Source organism: Rhipicephalus microplus, chromosome 2, assembly GCF_043290135.1.
Source record: "Rhipicephalus microplus isolate Deutch F79 chromosome 2, USDA_Rmic, whole genome shotgun sequence".
Lineage (NCBI taxonomy): Eukaryota > Metazoa > Arthropoda > Arachnida > Ixodida > Ixodidae > Rhipicephalus > Rhipicephalus microplus.
This window is the reverse complement of record NC_134701.1, coordinates 287,749,817-287,772,464: the sequence shown is the minus strand read 5'-3', so window position 1 is coordinate 287,772,464 and position 22,648 is coordinate 287,749,817. Positions and strand designations below refer to the sequence as shown.

Genomic DNA, 22,648 nt, shown 5'->3' with positions numbered 1-22,648 from the left:
ACAAGAGCCAAGCACAAATTTTGTTCGTGCATACCGATGAAAGTGGGCTATGTAGGTTTCAGCCGCAGTATACATTTGAAGTATTTAGGGTACAGGAACAGACTGACAAAATATTGTTGGAGCGGGCACGACCACGTCGTTAGTAGCAAATATTGCACTTTTCTGAGTTCTATTTAGAGTGCTCTTGTTTTTTTTTAAAAAAATAAATAAACGCCATCTCTGTGAATGTGAGTACAGGTGAAAAAAGAATTACACACATGAGTTTGACTAAATGAATCAATATGTCCATAAAATGTCCATGATCAAAGAAAATAAGAATGAAAATTATCTGTGCAGCAGCTCGTGAGAAAGCTCATGAGTCTCGCTTATTGACCCCCTCCAACAACTAAGCAACAAACGTGTGTCCAAAGACTTCATTAGATTGAGAATACAATAACAGTGTGATCGAAGCTTTGTAAGCACAATGTTACGACGTATTCGAGAGTCCTGCGGTATATTCGTGGTATTTAAGGGCAGCCATCTTTGCTAAAAGCGAATGAACACCATAAGCGGAGGAAACGTTGTCCTCACAGGTGAGGTATATATAAAATGTACATTCAATCGGGATTAAAAAACATTAAAAACGCGCTGATGGATCCTGTTAGAGCAGTAGCCTGTGTTCGAGGAACTTGCAGCGTTCTTCTCTGCTGCTGTCGTTGAGTATCGTGAGTCTGTTCGGTCTGATGTCCACCACTGGAAACGCGTAGCCGGTGACCCGTGGCCATGAAGCATTGTTCACAACTGGAAGGCGACTGGTGAGAAAAAGAAACGATAATGTTTTACTGTTTTTGTGGATTATATATAGTATTAAACATTTTTTCACTGCTGGAACACTAAATTAAAGTGGAGTAGAGTGGTGTACTGCGCGATCTAGTAAGTAGAGTGATGACGGTGCGAGCTAAAGAGTGGAGTGGCGTACCACGCGAGCTAGGGAGTATATAGACTGGTGTACTGCGCGAGCTAGTGGGTAAAGTGGAGTACTGCATGAGCTAGTGAGTAGAGTGGTGCACAGCGCTAGCTAGTGAGTAAAGTTGTGTGCTGTGTGTGCTAGTGAGTGAGTGATGTACTGCGCGAGCTAGTGGGTAAAGTGGAGTACTGCATGAGCTAGTGAGTAGAGTGGTGCACAGCACTAGCTAGTGAGTAAAGTTATGTGCTGTGTGTGCTAGTGAGTGAGTGATGTACTGCGAGAGCTAGCCAGTAGAGTGGTGTACTGCGCGAGCTAGTGGGTAAAGTGGAGTACTGCATGAGCTAGTGAGTAGAGTGGTGCACAACGCTAGCTAGTGAGTAAAGTTGTGTGCTGTGTGTGCTAGTGAGTGAGTGATGTACTGCGAGAGCTAGCCAGTAGAGTGGTGTACTGCGCGAGCTAGTGGGTAAAGTGGAGTACTGCATGAGCTAGTGAGTAGAGTGGTGCACAGCGCTAGCTAGTGAGTAAAGTTGTGTGCTGTGTGTGCTAGTGAGTGAGTGATGTACTGCGCGAACTAGCCAGTAGAGTGGTGTACTGCGCGAGCTAGTGGGTAAAGTGGAGTACTGCATGAGCTAGTGAGTAGAGTGGTGCACAGCGCTAGCTAGTGAGTAAAGTTGTGTGCTGTGTGTGCTAGTGAGTGAGTGATGTACTGCGCGAGCTAGCCAGTAGAGTGGTGTACTGCGCGAGCTAGTGGGTAAAGTGCAGTACTGCATGAGCTTGTGAGTAGAGTGGTGCACAGCGCTAGCTAGTGAGTAAAGTTGTGTGCTGTGTGTGCTAGTGAGTGAGTGATGTACTGCGCGATCTAGCCAGTAGAGTGGTGTACTGCGCGAGCTAGTGGGTAAAGTGGAGTACTGCATGAGCTAGTGAGTAGAGTGGTGCACAGCGCTAGCTAGTGAGTAAAGTTGTGTGCTGTGTGTGCTAGTGAGTGAGTGATGTACTGCGAGAGCTAGCCAGTAGAGTGGTGTACTGCGCGAGCTAGTGGGTAAAGTGGAGTACTGCATGAGCTAGTGAGTAGAGTGGTGCACAGCGCTAGCTAGTGAGTAAAGTTGTGTGCTGTGTGTGCTAGTGAGTGAGTGATGTACTGCGCGAACTAGCCAGTAGAGTGGTGTACTGCGCGAGCTAGTGGGTAAAGTGGAGTACTGCATGAGCTAGTGAGTAGAGTGGTGCACAGCGCTAGCTAGTGAGTAAAGTTGTGTGCTGTGTGTGCTAGTGAGTGAGTGATGTACTGCGCGAGCTAGCCAGTAGAGTGGTGTACTGCGCGAGCTAGTGGGTAAAGTGCAGTACTGCATGAGCTTGTGAGTAGAGTGGTGCACAGCGCTAGCTAGTGAGTAAAGTTGTGTGCTGTGTGTGCTAGTGAGTGAGTGATGTACTGCGCGAGCTAGCCAGTAGAGTGGTGTACTGCGCGAGCTAGTGGGTAAAGTGCAGTACTGCATGAGCTTGTGAGTAGAGTGGTGCACAGCGCTAGCTAGTGAGTAAAGTTGTGTGCTGTGTGTGCTAGTGAGTGAGTGATGTACTGCGCGAGCTAGCCAGTAGAGTGGGGTACAGCGCGAGCTCGTGAGTAAAGTGGTGTACAGCGTGAGCTGATGAATGAAGCAGTGCGCTGCGCGAGCTGGTATATGTTTATGTCGATAGGTAGAGTGAAGAAGAAACGACACACAGAAGACATGGGAAGTTGAACTTGCTTGGACGTATAAATAAGAATTCGGCCTAATGCATGCAGAGTTATGCGAGTAATGCCTCTCGTACTGTGACTCTGAGCAAGTGAAGAGCTTGCAAATGATGAACTGGTTTTACTCATCTGAGACACTACAACTGTGACCGATTCATAAAGGAAGCAGTATGCTACCTGGTACACATGTGCAGTGTTTGCCTGGTGAGAAAAATGGGGATGCCTACAGCAGCGTATATTGTTCTAATGGAATACAAACATGATGGGAAATCGGGAACATGATGTAACATCGGGTGCCCTAGATTGCACATTTAGGGTACCCGATGGCTCTTTTGCTTTAGTGGCGGGATCACTTTTGAAGTGTTTCTAAGGTGGTCATGCAGCTGCTGGCAGCGACGACACCTTAGGGCCGCAGCCCGCCAAGAAAGCTAGATGTCCTACCCTACGTCCACACCTTGTCTTCAAGCCTTCTAAAGCTTTGCCAAAATGTTGAATTGGATGTGGTATTCTCTGCGCCTCTGAGGGCACCCACACCTTACATCTTTTTTCCTTTCTGATGCTTGTGTGTGTGAATTGATTGCCGCTGTTTTGATACGGTGCCGTCGTTATTGATTTTTCCGCTGGGAATACGTCACGTCTAAAAATAGCATGCGTTACAAAATGCGTATATGTTTAAGCGATTTTGTTCTGCTATCAGGTGGACTGATTTTAGTGCTTGTGTTGTTTCAGCGCCTGTGTGCGCTGCCATATGCCGTACTTTCCACGATGTATTCTTCCCGTACTGCTTTTTTTTTTTGCACAGTGGCTTCCCAATGACGCAATTATAATATAGTGAAATCCCCATGCGGGAACAGCTGTCACATCGGCCATGCATTGATACACTTGGAAGCATGAAATGCTCTTCACAATTTCTCTAGAGGAGAGTTTAAGCAAGCACTAGTACTTCGATACGCAGCCCTTAGATGTGTTCTTTTGCAACGTGTACATACCCAGCGGCTGCGAATGAAGTCCAAATGTAGATGAGGGTGACGCTGAGCTTGAACCTGTCGTTGCCGTCCAAGTCGAACACGTCGTCTGGAAGGAAGGTTCCCAAGGCGCGCTGCAGGTCTTCTTCAAGCTCCAGCCATCGCTCCACGTACGCGTCCGTGGCCGACGAGGCCGATCCTTCGGGACGGGGGAGCACGAAGCTGCTGACGCGATTGAACTCCTGGGCCAGGAACTGGCCGTAGAAGCGCACGGGACATGCGTGCAGCACGTCACTCAGCATTGTGGCTTCTGCTTCGTCCTCGTCAACACCTGGACCTAACAACCCCGCCTGCGCCGCCTGGTTAAACGGCAAGTTTCAATGCTTAAACGCTTGTTTGAGCAGCGACAAGAATAGCGGAATAAACTGTTTTTTTTATGTGTCAGTGAAAATGTAAGCACGCTCGTAAGCAACGTGTAGACATCTCAGTAGGTCTCAGCTACGTTACTGAAAGGGCCAATAGATAGAGCTGAAACACTCTCTACTAAACTCGTAATACTATATATCGTGTCATGCTTAGCCACCAATGAGTAATGCGTAGAACACTTCATCTCGCAACTCGTTACACGATATTCGGACACCATTTCCTTCACGGTACCATTTCGTTCCGAGTGTCATTGAATAAGAGTCGTTTCACATCACTACTAGCTATTGTAAATGTGGGTCATTCTTTCACGTGATTAGTCCCCTGAACGTGTTCAAAAATCTATTATTATGTATTACGAAAGTGTAATGTAGCAGTTTGGGTCGGTACATTTTGCTGGACAAGATTGCAAGACAGCATTGTCTGTGGTACCTTTTGGTAGTACTCAATTATTTCCATCGCCGTTTCCAAGCCAAGAAGGGTGAGGAAAGCTGCGGAAAAATGCAGCTGTGCTCGAGCGTAGTCAGGTCTCATCGTGTCTGCCAGGTTGAAGATGTTGCCTTTCGTGTGGCCGACGAGCAGGTCGATGCGGTTAGGCTGCACGGTGATGGTAAATAATTATATGAACAGAACAACAGTCAGCTAGTCGATTATTGTACAATGTTACGTTTAAATAGTTCGTAGCTATTAAACAGGATTTCAACCAGGAATTCTCGGCGAATATCAATAAACTCTTCATTCTGGACTAGCATATGAATAAAATACAGTGATGCAAATCATATATAAACTGCTAAGTCATTCTATCTTCGTTACTATTTTTGCACTCCCCATTAACTAAGGTAAAAAAGTTTTACATTTTGCAAGAGGCCTACCGTATGTGCTCGCCCAGTGCCATCACGCAGCGCTATTTGGCCATCATTACATTAGCTCTTGTACCATAAAATACCACCTCAAAATTAATATGAGCACAAAAAAATGACTGCATGATCCTATAGCTACGTCGTGAAATAATGCAATACCGTGCTTGTGTGCAGCATTACATTATACCTATCCATCACACAAGCACAGCACAAAAGTATAAGGATATAAAGCTGGCTGCTGTTCATACAGCTTTGCTCATTCAAAAGCATCAAGTAATTCTGACACTCATGTTGTAAAAAACGTGCCACCGAAAGTGTCTGCTCTCTATCACTAATCTCAAGAATATTTGTTTACCATGTTTAATATTTCTCCTGCGTTGTCTACAATCAAGCGTCGCGCGTGCTTGGTTCTGCCGCTGACAGCACTGTGAAATTCAGCTAAATTTCTGTTAAAGTCACGGTTACATACAAGTGCACAGAATGTCTCCAACATCATATCGCACTGACATCTCGAATACCTCTAAACTGTTAGGCTGGAGTGGAGATAAATGACTGGGCATGTGCATAACTCTGTCCCTGTCTTGAAATTTCTCGAAGTCAATATTCACATTAAATTGCACATAAAATGGGTGACGTACGATGGCTAGTTCCTTGCGGTTGTAAGGTGCGAAACGCAGCAGGCGATTATTGTAGGAGGGGAAGAAGATCGGTCTTCCATTCCAGCCACTTCTCACGACTTTAGCAGCACTGGCATTTCGCGCGCAGTCGAAAACCGAACGCGTTTCGTTCGAGTCGCAGCCTAGTCGTTCGCTCAAAGTCGCCAGATTAGCTTTGGCGGTGATGGTGTTATCGAAGTACCTGCGTGAAGGAGTTTCATTACTGCACCGTCAAAGTTCTTCGTTCAAAGGAAAATAATGGCAACTGCTGGAGGCAGCCTTACATTCTAACTTTACGGAATAGATATGTTTCTAAGCTGATGCGGCCGCAAGCCCTTGCTTAAATGCAATATCGTTTTTCACTGGGTGCTTTCTATTGATACGGGCATGGCTATCGCCAACCAGAAAGTTTCTGATTGTACTCCTGCAGTGAATTTATTTTTAGAAAAACTAACTGTCGCACTGACTGCATTTTGTCACTGCTTGACAAAAAACAAAAACAAAATCGCGATACATGTTACAGGAATGCCCTTACACCCTAAGTCTCATGTTATCATGACGATAGTTATTGCGCGAAAATAGAACGACGACAAAGAGACAAGAAGAACACGAAAGACACGGGCGCTCGTGTACTTCGTGTCCTTCTTGTCTCTTTGTCGTCGTTCTGTTCTCGTGCTATAACTATCGTCATGTCACACCAACTAGCCCAAGCTGCCACACTTTTTAGTCTCATGTTAACGTCACGAAGGATCGAGGCTGCTAAGGCGAAGAACAACGCAGTAAAAAAGAAAAACAGATAGCACAGGTATCACTTATTGTGAAAACCGATATTGTATGAAGCCTTTGACCAGCATCTAGCTATGGAACACTACCGAGGTGTATCGCATTGCGTTGCCACGTACTACGCTTACGCTTACGTAAGAACTGTACTCGTGTGTGTGGAAAGCAAGTCTGTTTGAAGACTGAAGCAAAGCGATAAACGTAATTACGTATAAGTATCTTAATTATTGAGATTTTACGTGCAAAAAGACATGTTTCTGACGAAACATTGTAGGGAAGAACTCAGAAAATTTCGACCATCTGGCTTTTATTATCGTATAGCTAAAGCTAAGTACACGGGCCAGTTTCGCCTCTATCGTTACAAGACCAGCATTGTCGGGATCGAACTTGCATCCTTTTGTCAGTAGCCAAGCACCTTAACCGCTATGGCACAGCGGCGGTGGTCGCGACGACGAAGATTGTATTATTACGTAAGACCCGGGGTACTTTAGTGTCGGTTCGCCACACACCGACTGCTGACCTCTTAACGAGGTTATGTGTGGAGCGTAAGTGTGAAGGCATGACGTTCATGCCGCGCGGCTGCTCCGTACACGACAGAAGGTCTTTCGCTCGCCTTTCATTGGGTGTTCGAAATCCAGGAGCGATTAAGAGTCGGGCGGAAGGCCATCCACTCTGTGCGTAGCAGCCGCGCGGCTTGAGCATGAAGGAACCACGAGCCAGAGAAAAACATTTGGAGACTATACCTGCAATTTAAGTGTTTTACTATATCATGATTTTATAACAATGGGAGCATAACAGTACTAGAGCGACGCCGACATTTTTATACGACAGCGAGGAACCGTTAAGGTTTGACGTGGTATACGCCATTCGTGTCACACCATTTTTAAGTAGCGCTAGCTGCTGCATAGAAATGGCTGGTGAATGTGGACCTACCAAGAAGGCTTTACTGCTGTCAGTCAAAATTTCTAATGCCATTGCGAGTTATGGCTAAAAAAATCGGAATGACGCACACACGAAACGTCTCAGAGTTAATTGACCGGGGCATGAGGCTTTGGCATGAGAGAAATGGGCTTGCTGTCACCGCCTAAACAATCGAAGAAGGGAAGAAGGAAACAGAAAGAGAAAGAAAGAAAGAAAGAAAGAAAGAAAGAAAGAAAGAAAGAAAGAAAGAAAGAAAGAAAGAAAGAAAGAATTTAAGCTTGTGGTTTTGGTATTGATCTGCGGCGCTACAAGTCACTAGTTCGAACGCGCAATAGATCACTCATTTATTTTTATCACAGTTGCCCGAAACAAGAGGAAGTCCGCTAGGGGGCCAGGCAAGGCTGGTGGGCCTCGCATGGGCTCCGTATTCTACGAAGTTTTTGTCGAACCAAGACTGCTTTTTTGGTGCCAAGAGTGGTCTCTCTTGAACTTCAGCAAGTTGCCGACGCTGCTGGTGAGTGCCTCAAACCTATTTGTTCTTGAGGAGCTTTGCAAACATCAACTCTTGCTGAGCGGGGGAACGCCGCCTCGTTAGCCCTAACGCCACCGGCACCGGCGTCGGGCTCACGCTTCGACGCGCGTGCACAAGTTCATTCGGCAACGCAATGGCATACATGGTGAGTGGCGCGGATTCGCCTGCCACAGAATTCAACCCAGAAGAATGGAGTGTAGTCCTGAATGCCTGACAACGCTCACCTCGACAGCAGTCAAAAGAAACTGAAGGAACGCAGTCAAGTAAAGCGGCGTCAGCTGCCGAAACGCCAGCACGCAAAATGGAATCACCGCCCAGCGTTTCCTCAAAGCTCGACAACACAGCTGTGGCGCGTCCTCGCTTAAAACGACTGCCACGGTCCAGTCGATGACTTCAAGATTGTCTTTCGTCCGAGTGCGGGCGTAGTCACTTCATGGCTGAGGAGCTTCCTCCGTCAGTCAAAATGTTTGGCATCCTCTACGCCGTTTTCAACTTTCGACCGAAGGCGGAAGCGTGCCTAAACTGCAGACAAGTCGGCCACCGACGAGATGTATGTCCTTTGCCAAATCGCCTCACTTGCTCAAGCTGCGGACAGAAACACCCGGAGGACTATCCCTGCACCCCGCAGTGCATCATCTGTGGGGACGCTCACAAGACGGGTGACAGGGCATGCAAGCAACGCTTTCAGCGTGGCGTCAGCCGTCTCTCTCGGCCACGACAAAGGTCGCAACAAGAGCACCAGCAGGAGCAGCCCGAGTTCCAGCTCGAGAAGCAGTTTTTTTTCAAGCATCGACGATAGAAATCGTAGCAGCAGAAGCAAGAGTCCTGGACGAAACCGTAGCAGCAGAAGCAGGAGTCCTGGACGAAACCGTGGCAGCAAAGGCAAAAGCCCTGGACGAAGTGCATCACAAAGCCGCGACTTCAGCAGCAAACCCGAAAAGGTGAGCTGGGCAAAGCAAGCCTCCTGCTCCTGTTGTATGCTCTCTGACGCTAAAGAAAATTCTAAAACTCAGGAGACTGTCGAAGGTCTAATGCGAGAGAATCAAGAGTTAAAGCAACAGTTGGCTCTGGTGCTGGAACGTTTAAGTACATTTACAGCTGCCCCACCCGCGTCTTCTCCACCCCTATCCACCTCCCCCTCTGTCATAGAGCCTGATATGGCAGCCGAGTCAGGGACCGACATTATAGATTCCTCTCCACAGCCAGCAAAAAAGAAAAGGACAGAGCAACTCGAGTCATCGGAGGACGATTTTAAAAGCACCAGTCAAAAAATTCGGAAAGAACACCGGGGACTCAAACAAAAGGTTGATTTAGGATTTACGCAAATTGCTGAACGCTTCAATAAGATAGAGAGTATTCTAGACGTGTTAGTTGCTCGACTCGAATCTCTCCCACAATCTCAACCCTCTCCAGCGCCTTCGCAGACATAACCCCCTCCTGCACCCTTGCCTCATCTTCACCCTCTTCACTCTGCATATGGCAATGGAATTGCCGTGGATTAAGAAACAAGCGAGACAACCTCTCACTTTATATACAGCGGTCTACACGGGTCCCTGATGTCATCTCCGTACAGGAGCCTTTAAAAGCTTGCAAACTCCTCGGCTATCAGGCTGTACATTCGCATCCTAGCTCCCCATGGGCTACCACATATATACAGAGGAATATCTCGTTCATAGCGCATGACCTTTCCGATCTTTACAGTAACTGCCTTCTTCTTGAACTTCTCCCACGTCGTACAGGACAAGGCACATATTTTATTTTGAATATTTATTCTCATCCTAGAGATGGCCTCACTGCTGTTTTTGAAGCAATTGATAGGGCCATCCAAATAGCAAACTCTGCTCCCATAGTTGTAACGGGTGACTTTAATGCCCCGCACGTAGATTGGGGTTACAGGAGAAACACTCGGAAGGACACCAGCCTTCTTCAATACATTCAGCGAAACAGGTGCACTCTAGTCACTGACTGCATGCTACCAACACTAATTGGCAACAGTGTGAGCAGAGATACCACCCCTGACCTTACTTTCACTAGAAATGTGCGACAAGCTAACTGGACACACAGTGGGGTCAACCTCGGCAGTGATCATTACATCCTAACAATTACGCTGCCCCATGCCAATTTTCGTCCACAGTTTCATTTAAAACATATTGTTGACTGGGATATATTTCGCGAAATCCGAGACCGAAACCCGAAAAAAGAAATTCAAGACTACAAAGACTGGGCGTCTCAGCTTAAACAGGATGTAGCTCTTAGCGAAAAAGTAGCCCCGGCAGCACATATCCGAGATCCAGTAGACAGAAGGCTACTCCACCTATGGGAGGCCTATCAGAGCTTGGAGAAACGATGGCTCAAGCAAAAATATAATCGTAAACTAAAACGCAAAATGTCACAAACACTCCAGCTTGTAACTGAACACGCGGCCGAACTTTCATCGCAGCAATGGAACCAGATATGTAACGGGCTCGACGGTACTCTACATATGAAGAACTCTTGGTCCCTGCTTCGCCATATGTTAGATCCATGCTCCTCGCGATGTGAAAGTAATAAGCGAATTACGAAACTCTTGTTTGAAGTAGAAAAACAAGGGCAAGACATTGAAACTGCTCTTAAAACTACGTATTTCCCTGGCCCAAGGTGAGAATCGTTACCTACCTACAATGGAGCTCCCAATGCAGACTTGGATGCACCAATTGCAGAGGCGGAAGTTTGGGCTGCCCTAAGCAAACTTCGTACCACATCTGCTCCAGGACTAGATGGAATTACTAACAAAACACTCCGAAATTTAGACTCCAAGTCAGTGGCAGCTCTTACCAATTACATGAATCAACAATGGGAGCAGGGCACGCTGCCCCAGGAATGGAAGTCAGCTAAGGTGACTTTCATACCCAAACATAATAAGCCGTTAGACCTTAATAATTTGAGACCGATCTCTCTTACCTAATGTACAGGAAAACTGATGGAGCATGTAATTCTCAATCGTCTTAATCGCTACATCGAACAAGAAAAACTGTTTCCCTCCACCATGTACGGCTTCCGAGCGGGACTCTCCACTCAGGATGTCATGCTGCAGCTTAAGGAGGACGTGCTAAATCCTACTTTTCCACACATCACCAGAGCCATCCTTGCATTGGACCTGACTAAGGCTTTTGATAATATTTCTCACTCCTCGATTTTGCAATCTCTTAGTGAACTAAACGTAGGCTTTCGCACGCACAGGTATGTCTCTGCCTTTCTCAGCAATAGGTCCGTCTGCCTACAGTTGGGCACTTTCAAAACCGATTCCTTCATGCTAGGTAGCAAGTGAACGCCCCAGGGATCGGTTTTGTCCCCGTTCCTTTTTAACGTTACTTTCATACCGCTAGCGCGGGAACTTGCCAAACTTTCTTCCATCAATCACTCCTTGTACGCGGATGACATCATCATCTGGGTCAATACTGGCAACCATGGCGAAATCGAATCGAAGCTTAAGTTGGCCGCTGACATTGTTGTTAAACACACCAACAATATTGGGCTCACCTGCTCGGCGGCTAAATCGGAACTCCAGTAAAGTAATTGACTTTCAAAGTAATTGACTTTAAAAAGCAAGATACATGTCACATTCAAGTCATGCTTGATGACACCCCTATTCGCAGGGTCAATAAAATCAATATTTTAGGCCTTAATATTTCCGACAATGGCTCAAACGCTGACACCATAAAGTTAATCCGCACCTCAGTTCAAAATACAGCTTCCCTCATTAAGCGCATATCCAATCGTCATCGCGGCATGAGGGAAGCAGACACATGCCGCCTGATACAGGCCTTTTGCCTATGCAGAATTACCTATTCTATCCCCTACCTCTATCTCTCACTTACGGAGATCGAGCAACTTAACAGACTCATTCGTAATACCTATAAAACTGCGCTACATCTCCCTAAATCAACAGTCACGGATAAGCTACTTCAACTTGGGGTGCACAACACTCTGGGAGAGCTTGTAGAGGCGCATCTTTTCAGCCAATATCAAAGACTATCACTCAGATAAACAGGACAAGTACTCCTGCGCTGACTTGGAATCAACGTTCCTGGTCACACCACGGCCACGTACGCAGTTCCCGTCACTGTTAGCAGCAACCTATTAATCCCGCCACTCCCCAAAAATACTCACCCAGAACACAATCAGGCACGACGGGAAGCTCGAGTCAAGTCCCTTCAGAAGCGCTTCCCTCCTAATTCTCCCGCAGTCTATGTAGACGCGGCCGAATATGTAGATCATCGAGCTTTTGCGGTAGCCGTCGTAGATGGATTTCAAAAACTGGTCGCTAGTGCGTCCCCTCCAAATTCGACAGAATCTCTGGAAGCAGAGGAGGCGGCAATTGCTTTAGCCATTGTTCACTCCTCCGCTGAGTATATTTTTTTCTGATTCAGAAACTGCAATTCGTAATTTCGCCACTTTCCAAATTCATTCTCCGGCTGCTGAAATTCTTGAATCATCTCTTCCGCCTGATCGCCTCATCACCCTCCTCTGGGTCCCTGCGCACTGTGGACACCCAGGCAACACGGCCGCTCACACCCAAGCCCGAGCACTCACCAACCGGGCTCACAGCGACCTGCCTTCGCTTCGAAGTGCCAGGGATCGACTCCTCAGCTATCACGATTCACGCTATTTTACCGAAATTCCCGCCTAACGTATCCCCCGTGACATAAATCCCTCTACAGAAGTGACTAGGCTTTGTGGCGCAGACTTCAAACGGCCACAGTGACGACTCCTTTTCTTCTCTCCCTTTTTACACATGGCGAAACCTCGCCTCATTGCAACTTATGTCCCAGCACCAGAGCCGACTTCCAGCACATATTTCTCAATTGTCCAAACAAACCCAAGCCTCCGTGGCAAGGGTCAGAACACCAGGAGCGATGGGAGGCTGCTCTGCGCAGCTCGCAACCGGGTTTACAGCTCCGGACAGCGAGCTGGGCCAGAAGGGTCGCCGAAGCACAGCAGTGTCCGGCCACCTAGAGCGGCCCGAGGCCTCGTTGTCATCCTGATCCCACTTCCCCAACCACACCCCCCCTCAAATGATTCCTTTGTGAATCAATAAAGTTGATTACCTACCTACCTACCTGCCCGAAACAAGGTGCGGGAAATGCCCGCTTCAGGTGGCCACGGGTGTACGCGTATACGCGTGTATTGTCACGTGCACTTTTTCTTTATCAATCGTTTTTTTTTTGTCTTTCTTCTTGCATAGATCAGCTTCACAGATTTACTCTGTTACATGTAATACCAGTGAGAGCTAGCCACACCTATGATCGGATGTATAGGATTGCTCCGATCAGGTTACATGCGTGACGAGAATATCTGTGGACAATCTAGAAGACACGCAGGAACTACTGATTACGCTGGAAAGATTTACAACCCACACGTCAAAGGCAATTTCTTTCACCTGCCATTCGCTTATGTACGATCAACGTCCATGCTCGCTGTTATCGTTGTGCGGCGAGTGTGTTTCTTGACTGGCTTCAACTACTAACGGTCATGATGCTACATTTTTCATTTAGAATCACGTGAATAACGGCTGGTTTTCATTAAGATTGTGTCAAATAAAGAAACAAGACCTCAATATTTTTTTCCTTCATTCAGTCCCTGCGAAGGTCTCGTCCGTATATACGGGCAGTCTTGATGCCTGCAGGCAATATGAGAAGGCTGTCCTAAAGCTTTACGCGCTATGCGACGCCATCTGGCGAAAAGGGAGTTCCACACTAGCAGTCGTCGCTGTGAGCGTTGCTCACTAACGCTCTCAGATTTCGTGCACATAAATACCTGATAATGTGAACGAAAGGGGCAACTGCCACCGTGGTTTATTTGGGAAGAGCATTGAGTGCGCAATCCAAAGGTTTGGAGGTTCAATACCTGCCAGTCGGAAGCTGTTTATCCCTCCACTTTACTTTTTCGCCATCCATATCACAAATAGTGCAACACACTTAAAACGGCACAGTTAACGTCCCCTTTACTTTCCTTGGTTTTTATTAGAAAGAAGTGCAAATGCTATATATAAACAATGCATATTTGCGGCCTACATGTCGTACCTTGTAAATGGTGTCTCGTTGATGAGAATAGCCCTGCTGACGCTGAAGACTTCCCGTTCGTGCAGCAGGTAGCCAACCGAGGACGCCCCGGCGTTATGTCCCAAAGCGACAACGTTTTCGGCATCGCCGCAGAAATAAGGCGCGTATCTGTAAACAGTAATGCAATGGGTGATGGGCTCATTATTAGGTAGGTATACTGAAGCTATTGTGGACACTGTGTAGTTTCCTATAAGTATACTGTGGTGCTAGTTCTCATGGAAGCTACGGCGCATGGCGGTTCAGCCAGCTTGGGATTGGTCGGTAGTCTAAACTTCGCTCCTTCGGCTCTGTTTGATGCGATGTGGCCTGGAGTTGCTTCCTCTCGAGACGAAGTTAAGCAAATGTTCGGAAGTTTTCCTTACTACCTTAACCTCTTAGGCTCATCAGTACATATCGGCTCCCGAAATTCGGAGTCATCCATTTTTTTTTACCCAAAAGAAAAGCCAAAACAAAACAATTCTCAAAGTCAGGGGAGCGTTCGAAGCTACAAGCCTGAGTAATAAATAAATTTGTGCACTACTTCCCACTCCCCTGGTGGAATTTTCGATGGAGGCGAAAATTCTGTAGGCCCATGTGCTCCGATTTTGGTGCACGATAAAGAACCTGAGGTGCTCAAAATTTCCGGAGCCCTCCACTACGGCTTCTCCGGGCTGGCCTCCGTAAGAGGTGCCCAGTCCCCTTCAGCACCTTTAATAAAGTTAATTTTCTCTTTCTCTCTCTCTCATAATCATATCGTGGTTTTGGGACATTAAATCCCACATATCATCATTATACTATATCTGGCGTGCTTGAAAAGTCGAGTGGTTGAGATGCTCCATTAGGATCGTAGCAACCTGTATTAAAACCCCGCCTCGCCAAGAATTTTCGGTGCTGATAATTTCTCTCCTCCTTCTTTCTATCCATTTCTTTGTACCTTTCTATCTTTCTCGCTTTCTCTATTTTTCCTGTCTCTCTGAGCCTTCACTCAAGCCTCTCCTACACGTCATCATCATCATCATCAGCCTGACTACGTCCACTGCAGGACAAAGGCCTCTCCCATGCTCCGCCAGTTAACCCGGTCCTGTGCTTGCTGCTGCCAATTTACACCCGCAAACTTCTTAATCTCGTCTGCCCACCTAACCTTCTGTCTCCCCCTAACCCGCTTCCCTTCTCTGGGAATCCTGTCAGTTACCCTTAATGACCAGCGGTTATCCTGTCTACGCGCTACATGCCCGGCCCATGTCCATTTCCTCTTCTTTATTTCAACTATGATATCCTTAACCCCCGTTTGTCCCCTAATCCACTCTGCTCTGTTCTTGTCTCTTAAGGTTACACCTACCATTTTTCTTTCCGTTGCTCGCTGCGTCGTCCTCAATTTAAGCTGAACCCTCTTTGTAAGTCTCCAGGTTTCTGCTCCGCAGCTAAGTACCGGCAAGATACAGCTGTTATATACCTTCTTCTTGAGGGATAGTGGCAATCTACCTGTCATAATTTGAGAGTGCTTGCCGAATGTACTCCACCCCATTCTTATTCTTCTAGTTACTTCAATCTCGTGGTTAGGCTCTGTGGTTATTACCTGCCCTAAGTAGACATAGTCTTTTACAACTTCAAGTGCACTATTACCTATCTCGAAGCGCTGCTCCTTTCCAAGGTTGTCGTACATTACTTTCGTTTTCTGCAGATTAATTTTAAGACCCACTTTTCTGCTCTCCTTGTCTAACTCCGTAATAATGAGTTGCAATTCGTCCCCCGAGTTACTCAGCAATGCAATGTCATCGGCGAAGCGCAGGTTACTAAGGTATTCTCCATTGACTGTTATCCCTAACTGTTCCCATTCTAGGCTTGTGAAAACCTCCTGTAAGCACGCGGTAAATAGCATTGGGGAGGTTGTGTCCCCCTGCCTTACACCCTTCTTAATTGGTATTCTGTTGCTTCCTTTATGAAGCACTATGGTAGCAGTTGATCCCCTGTAGATTTCTTCCAGAATGTTTATATATACTTCATCTACGCCCTTATTCCGCAGTGTCTGCATGACGGCTGATATTTCTACTGAATCAAACGCCTTCTCGTAATCTATGAAAGCTATGTATAGTGGTTGGTTATACTCTGAGCATTTCTCTATTACCTGATTGATAGTATGAATGTGGTCAATTGTTGAGTAGCCTGTTCGAAATCCTGCTTGTTCCTTTGGTTGATTGAATTCTAATGTTTTCTTTACTCTGTTAGCAATTACCTTTGTAAATAGCTTGTATACTCCTACACATGCCTTGTACTAAAATCCATCTCCCTGTACTTTCACCCATCAATGTCATTGCACTCCACGCCAGACGAGTGATCTGAGAGCTATGCAGAATATGAAGAAAGCGCATGCCGGTTCATGAAGATTCTTTGTTTGCCACACACCTCGACCAAAACAACTTTGCGTTGAAACGTTCCACATTTCTTTTCCAACGCTGCATTCCATTGAAGTATTGCATCAGTGCTTATTTTATTTGAAGAATATTCTAAATACACTTGGCATCTTCATGATCCTCTATTTGATTGGAGTACCAAACAGGATGCTATTCAATTCGTTAGTCGAAATTCTCGAATATTTGCGCACCCCTATATTTCATTACTGCGCTATAATTACCAGTGACCTCTACTCGGAAATATTAAAGCGGCAGTGGACACTTCACAAAGAGGTCTTCATTTCTACCGTATGAACTGACCACGTGTATCTTCTGATCAAAACGTTAAATAATTCCAGTTTTTTATAATTGATGTGTAATCGATGCATTTACGAGGCTATTTTGAAAACATTCTTTCACGGCAATGAGGCGGAGACAAAACGAGAGGACGAGAGAGAGCCGTACGGCATTAGTCGAGGCTCGTCTGATTATGGCCATCAATACTTGATAATAACCACAGAAAGGGCACAAAACGGGCTGAGGCATTGTTCTGCCGATATAGCATGCAGACAAAACAGTCTCCGGACGACATTAGCGCCTAAGCCCCTGACAAGTGAATTAGCTTGCGTTGTGCTGACTTGCTCCAGTCCCGCGTCGATAGCTTGCGAAAATCACTGCTGACACCACCTATAGCGCCTACTCAACAATGTAATATTAACACATTGTTAAAGTGGTCATACTCTTCAATCTCTAGGATTGAAAAACAATGCCTGTCAAGTTTATAGTCAGCTATAATAATTTTGTAATTATTCATGCGCTGAAAACATTTATGGATTCCCTCAACTCGCCTATTGGCAGTTCGCTCCCTCTCATGACCTCTCGTTCCATTCTGCCTCCGTTGATAGCCCCGCCACGGTGGTCTAGTGGCTAAGGTACTCGGCTGCTGACCCGCAGGTCGCGGGATCAAATCCCGGCTGTGGCGGCTGCATTTCCGATGGAGGCGGAAATGTTGTAGGAAATGTGAAAAAACGGCACGAATGGACGAAGCTGATCGACCATGCTGTAGAGAGCAGATGGAAACAAGAGCTGCTTCTACTTCGGCGCCAAAAACGGCGTCCCCAAGTGCGCTCTGCAGGACAGCTCCACGTTGAAGAGGGAATTAGTCTTCCAGACTACGTCAGGACAACGCTATCCCTGGGACCAAAGTTCGCCGTGGAAAGGAAAAACTCACCTGCGGAACTGCTTTCGTTAGTGCGGAACGTTTCAAGGGCTGCCCCGGACAGTGAATCTGAGAGGTGTGTTTCAGAAGGTGTTGATGTCTGCGCTCGTCCTTGTCTCTTATGTTAGTTGTCTGAAGTTTTACGCGCCTAGAAGTTTTATATGGATTACCAACTAGCCCAATCCCACACTTTACTTAAGTACATTTCTAGTTCTTCGGGCACTGTTAATTGTAGCTCCTTTCCCCCTTTTTTGCTTGTGACGCTCATTTCACTTGCCCTGTGCCGGGCACGGGCACTGGCTTACTGCATTCGTGTCGGTCAGCTACCGCTGGACGTTCAGGCTGCGTTCGGGACCCTGGCTCCATCCGTCGGTCACGGAAGGCGGGTCTGCAGGATTCTGCGTTCGGAAACCCTGCGACAAGCTCGAATACTTCGGGACTTTCTGTACGTTCAAGTGGACCGCGGTCCTGGTGACAGGTCTGCAAGGGTGAAAAAACGGCACGAATGGACGAAGCTGATCGACCATGCTGTAGAGAGCAGATGGAAACAAGAGCTGCTTCTACTTCGGCGCCAAAAACGGCGTCCCCAAGTGCGCTCTGCAGGACAGCTCCACGTTGAAGAGGGAATTAGTCTTCCAGACTACGTCAGGACAACGCTATCCCTGGGACCAAAGTTCGCCGTGGAAAGGAAAAACTCACCTGCGGAACTGCTTTCGTTAGTGCGGAACGTTTCAAGGGCTGCCCCGGACAGTGAATCTGAGAGGTGTGTTTCAGAAGGTGTTGATGTCTGCGCTCGTCCTTGTCTCTTATGTTAGTTGTCTGAAGTTTTACGCGCCTAGAAGTTTTATATGGATTACCAACTAGCCCAATCCCACACTTTACTTAAGTACATTTCTAGTTCTTCGGGCACTGTTAATTGTAGCTCCTTTCCCCCTTTTTTGCTTGTGACGCTCATTTCACTTGCCCTGTGCCGGGCACGGGCACTGGCTTACTGCATTCGTGTCGGTCAGCTACCGCTGGACGTTCAGGCTGCGTTCGGGACCCTGGCTCCATCCGTCGGTCACGGAAGGCGGGTCTGCAGGATTCTGCGTTCGGAAACCCTGCGACAAGCTCGAATACTTCGGGACTTTCTGTACGTTCAAGTGGACCGCGGTCCTGGTGACAGGTCTGCAAGGGTGAAAAAACGGCACGAATGGACGAAGCTGATCGACCATGCTGTAGAGAGCAGATGGAAACAAGAGCTGCTTCTACTTCGGCGCCAAAAACGGCGTCCCCAAGTGCGCTCTGCAGGACAGCTCCACGTTGAAGAGGGAATTAGTCTTCCAGACTACGTCAGGACAACGCTATCCCTGGGACCAAAGTTCGCCGTGGAAAGGAAAAACTCACCTGCGGAACTGCTTTCGTTAGTGCGGAACGTTTCAAGGGCTGCCCCGGACAGTGAATCTGAGAGGTGTGTTTCAGAAGGTGTTGATGTCTGCGCTCGTCCTTGTCTCTTATGTTAGTTGTCTGAAGTTTTACGCGCCTAGAAGTTTTATATCGACGTATTTAGACGTACTTACAGTGCCCCGCCACCTTTCGTACGCTTTCTGCTCATAACGCGGTTTCGCACAGCCTCCAAGACCGGTGGCACGTTCGACCAAACTACGACGTCATGTGACGACGCCATCATGGGAAGTTATGTGGCGGTGAATTCATGTGGACGTCAAGCAGATTTTCCCATCTGTGTGGTTACGATTTTATAATCATTCGTCCGCGACACTGCCTAACCATGATGGTCATATTTTGGGTTTGACGTCTAAGTGTTTTGCCTTAACATTAGGACAACATGAACTGGTTATAAGCCAGAATAAAAAGTCATTAGCTTGGAATTTGAGTGTGTCATGGCGCGCAGCTACACTTGCATACTGGCACACATGTTTCTTATGTGAGTTGGACGTATTGGTGCTTCACCCACAAAAACTGTTATCAATGCATGGCGCACACCGCGCTCCATGCAATGCTTGGGAAACTTCGCGATTGTTTGAGTTCATTCTGCTAACGTTCCACGCAGGACGCGAGTGGTCATGTGTATTTGAGAGCTTGTGCCGGCACCAGTGATAAGGTTCTAATGTTTCATGCCCTATAAATGCCAACGCGCCTCACCGCAGATCAGTTCATTCGATGCCCGGCGCTGTTCTCTCGTTATCAGTGTGCACCTTGAATAGGTGACCGGTAACATGGGCAATCGCAGGAAACTGTGGGATACGACGGCTTCCGGTTCGACGCACCACGCGGGTTAGCAGCGGCAGCGTGCATTTTTGTACCGCTTTGTTGAAAAAAAAAAAAACACCTCTTCGTGCGATGTCAGTGCTTTTGAAGTTGTTTTTTTGTGTTTGCTAACCATGACTGTGACGATGACAAGCTACGAAAGCCATGAACGGTAGGGAAACTTTTTATCGCACTAAAATGATCTGCAATGCTTTTATGCTGCTCGGCGTTACTGTCAGTTTGGCTAGCAGATCAGTCGATATAGAAAACAGTTTTCATTGTATGATACGTTACTGCAGATAAAAAAATCACCATTTTGAAGATCTCAGGGATGGAGATGGCCGTAGCAGTGTGCTAATAGTTCATTTCGGGATCGCTACTTCGGCCGACATCGTCGGTCGGTCGGCATGAAGCGCAGCACTTATTGAGTGCATTGAGGTATCTTTTTTTTTTTTTTTTTCTCGCCTTCTGCGCGCTATCAGATGCATTTCTTAGTCGAAGCCAGATTCTTATTTAAACGCTGATCTTGATCAAGCTGCGCGGCACGGCTGCACATAGACAATACAGACAGGCATGACGGCACCGAATAATCTAAACTCTGCGCTTGTTTAACGCACTTCTTCCTTTGAGTGCCGTCCTGGCGCACAGTTTGACCAGGATAAACGCAAATACACTCGTCCAGCACTCCGTGTAAACTTACTCTTGGGTAAAGCTTTTTGCCTTTTTTTGTCATATATATGGGTGCAATGGTCGGCACTCATCTCGTATGGCAGGTAGATCTTACCACGAGTTCCCATAATATATTTGCTAGGCGCGCCTGCGTGACAATTTATTTATCAATATAATATTCGCAGCAAATTCAAGCGTGGGCTTTTTTTAGTGTGGAACACACACGTATCTGTGATGAAATGGTTTTCGCACACTCTGGCTTCAACGTTCCGTACTGAAAGGCTACCTGTCGTTGTGGCTCTCTTCACAGCCGTGGCCCACCTCAATTTTCTTTCTTCGTCTTATGGCAACCGATGCATGCGTTTGCCTTTCACGCTCAATTTGGAGCAGCCAACGGCTCAACAACCGACCATGGTTTATGAGGACGAAGATAAACGGGCGACTGCGCACGCAAATCCCGAATATTGTGAGGCTTGCGGCGAAGCGGTTCATCGTCGTCTACTCTTCTCAAACCGGAAGCCGGTAGCAGATGGTGTGTCCCACAATCCCTCGCTCTTTTACTGGTCACCTATTGCCTGTGTTTTGCTCTTTTCATTTTACGGGCACAGGTTCGCCAAAATAAGGAGTTGCGTCTAGAACACCCTGACTGCTGCCATCGCCAACGTTTCGATTATGTGACAAATATGCGATACATTCCTTGTCGAGTGATACCGACATGAAGTCACCCAGAGCGAAAATACCTTGTGATCACCGGCAACTAGGAAGCCTCAAGCATCGTTTGCATGACTGCATCTGCGCCTACCATGGGCCACTGAGGAAAAAAATTCTCGACATTACCTATTCATTAACTATTTATTAACCAATTAACTATTCCGAACTATTTACCAACATTTACTAACTTTTTATTTGATATCTTTAGGAATCTTGATTAAAGATATCTAGTTGGAGGAATACCAGCCTTATAGCATAGCTATAGCCTCGCAAACTGGGACACCTCTATAAAGCGAGAAGAGACCAGGGACCACACGTCATTTCGTCCAAGACAATGGCAAATGCCGGCAAATATGGCACTCCTATGCGAATTATTTGCTTAGTGGTGCGCATGAAAATTTACCATGCAGCGAAGTGTTGTATAGTTCGGCTAGTTGAGATGGTAATTTTTTTTTCTTTTTTTACGGGAAGCTGGTCCGTGAGTAGCTCTTTCCGGCCTTACTGTGAAAGATAAGTTAGGTGGCGTTGTACCACCGCCTAACCCGGCTTTCACAGATTTGTCACTTTGTCCATTGTCTAGGTTATCACGAAAAGTTAGCACCGTTGATCAGGCTTCAAAAAATTTTTGATAGAGCTTTCCCAATTAAAGCATTATGCCATCAGAGAGGAGCTGTGTGTGCTCCTGTATTAAACTGCTGCTGATGTGGACTGGAGAAGTAAATGCCCTCACTAGCACGATTCTTGATTGCACTGCCGTCCTGGAGGCAAGTGGCTGGTGACCGAGTGCCGTCGTAGAGGGCACTGGTGCCGATGTTGGCTGTCGCGCTGGCGTCTCGAAAGCGTAGGTCTCCCACTGGCGGCTGTGCGAAGGTTACTCCGCGGAAGGCGTACACCAGGCGCCCCTTGCAGCTCATGACGGAGCCCAGCACGGTGCCGAACGGGCCCTGGATGAGCAGCTCGTCTTTCTTGGGCGACAGGTAGCGCAGTAGGAGAACCGTGGCCACGGCCAGCATCAGGATGGAAGCCACGACGGAAACCAGACAGGCCGTCATGCTCCCTTGGAGTGATGCGCTGTTTGTGATTGAGCGTTTAGCGAATGGTGACTTGGCAACGTGCGAGTTCGAGCTAATCACGATTAATCAGCATCGTTAAGCGCGAACAAAGAATGATGCGCGTGTTTGCGCCTTTTCGCCCAAAACATTTTCCGCTTAGCGTTGGTGGAAAATCCCCATGAAAGCTATGCAAGCATTGCAGTTTTTTCAGAGAGGTAAAAGCCGCTCTTAAGGAGATTTGATTGATTGGTTTTTGGGGTTTAACGTCCCAAAACCACCATATGATTATGAGAGACGCCGTAGTGGAGGGCTTCGGAAATTTTGACCACCTGGGGCTCTTTAACGTGCACCCAAATCTGAGCACATGGGCCTATAACATTTCCGCCTCCATCGAATATGCAGCCGCCGCAGCCGGGATTCGATCCCGTGACCTGCGGGTCAGCAACCGAGTAACTTAGCCACTAGACCACC

General features: G+C 47.1%; 1 protein-coding gene across 1 annotated transcript; it reads right to left on the bottom strand.

Moving 5' to 3' along the window:
• Positions 1-184: 184 nt before the first annotated feature.
• On the bottom strand, positions 185-22,177 carry LOC142795340 (uncharacterized). The gene is made up of 9 exons (XM_075886041.1): positions 21,856-22,177; positions 18,885-18,941; positions 18,463-18,583; positions 17,826-17,978; positions 13,872-14,018; positions 5,559-5,778; positions 4,493-4,657; positions 3,662-3,996; positions 185-791 (listed from the first exon to the last, which is right to left on the bottom strand). The coding sequence occupies exons 1-9, from the start codon at positions 22,175-22,177 to the stop codon at positions 641-643; spliced, it is 1,671 nt and encodes a 556-aa protein (XP_075742156.1). The 3' UTR covers positions 185-640.
• Positions 22,178-22,648: the final 471 nt, after the last annotated feature.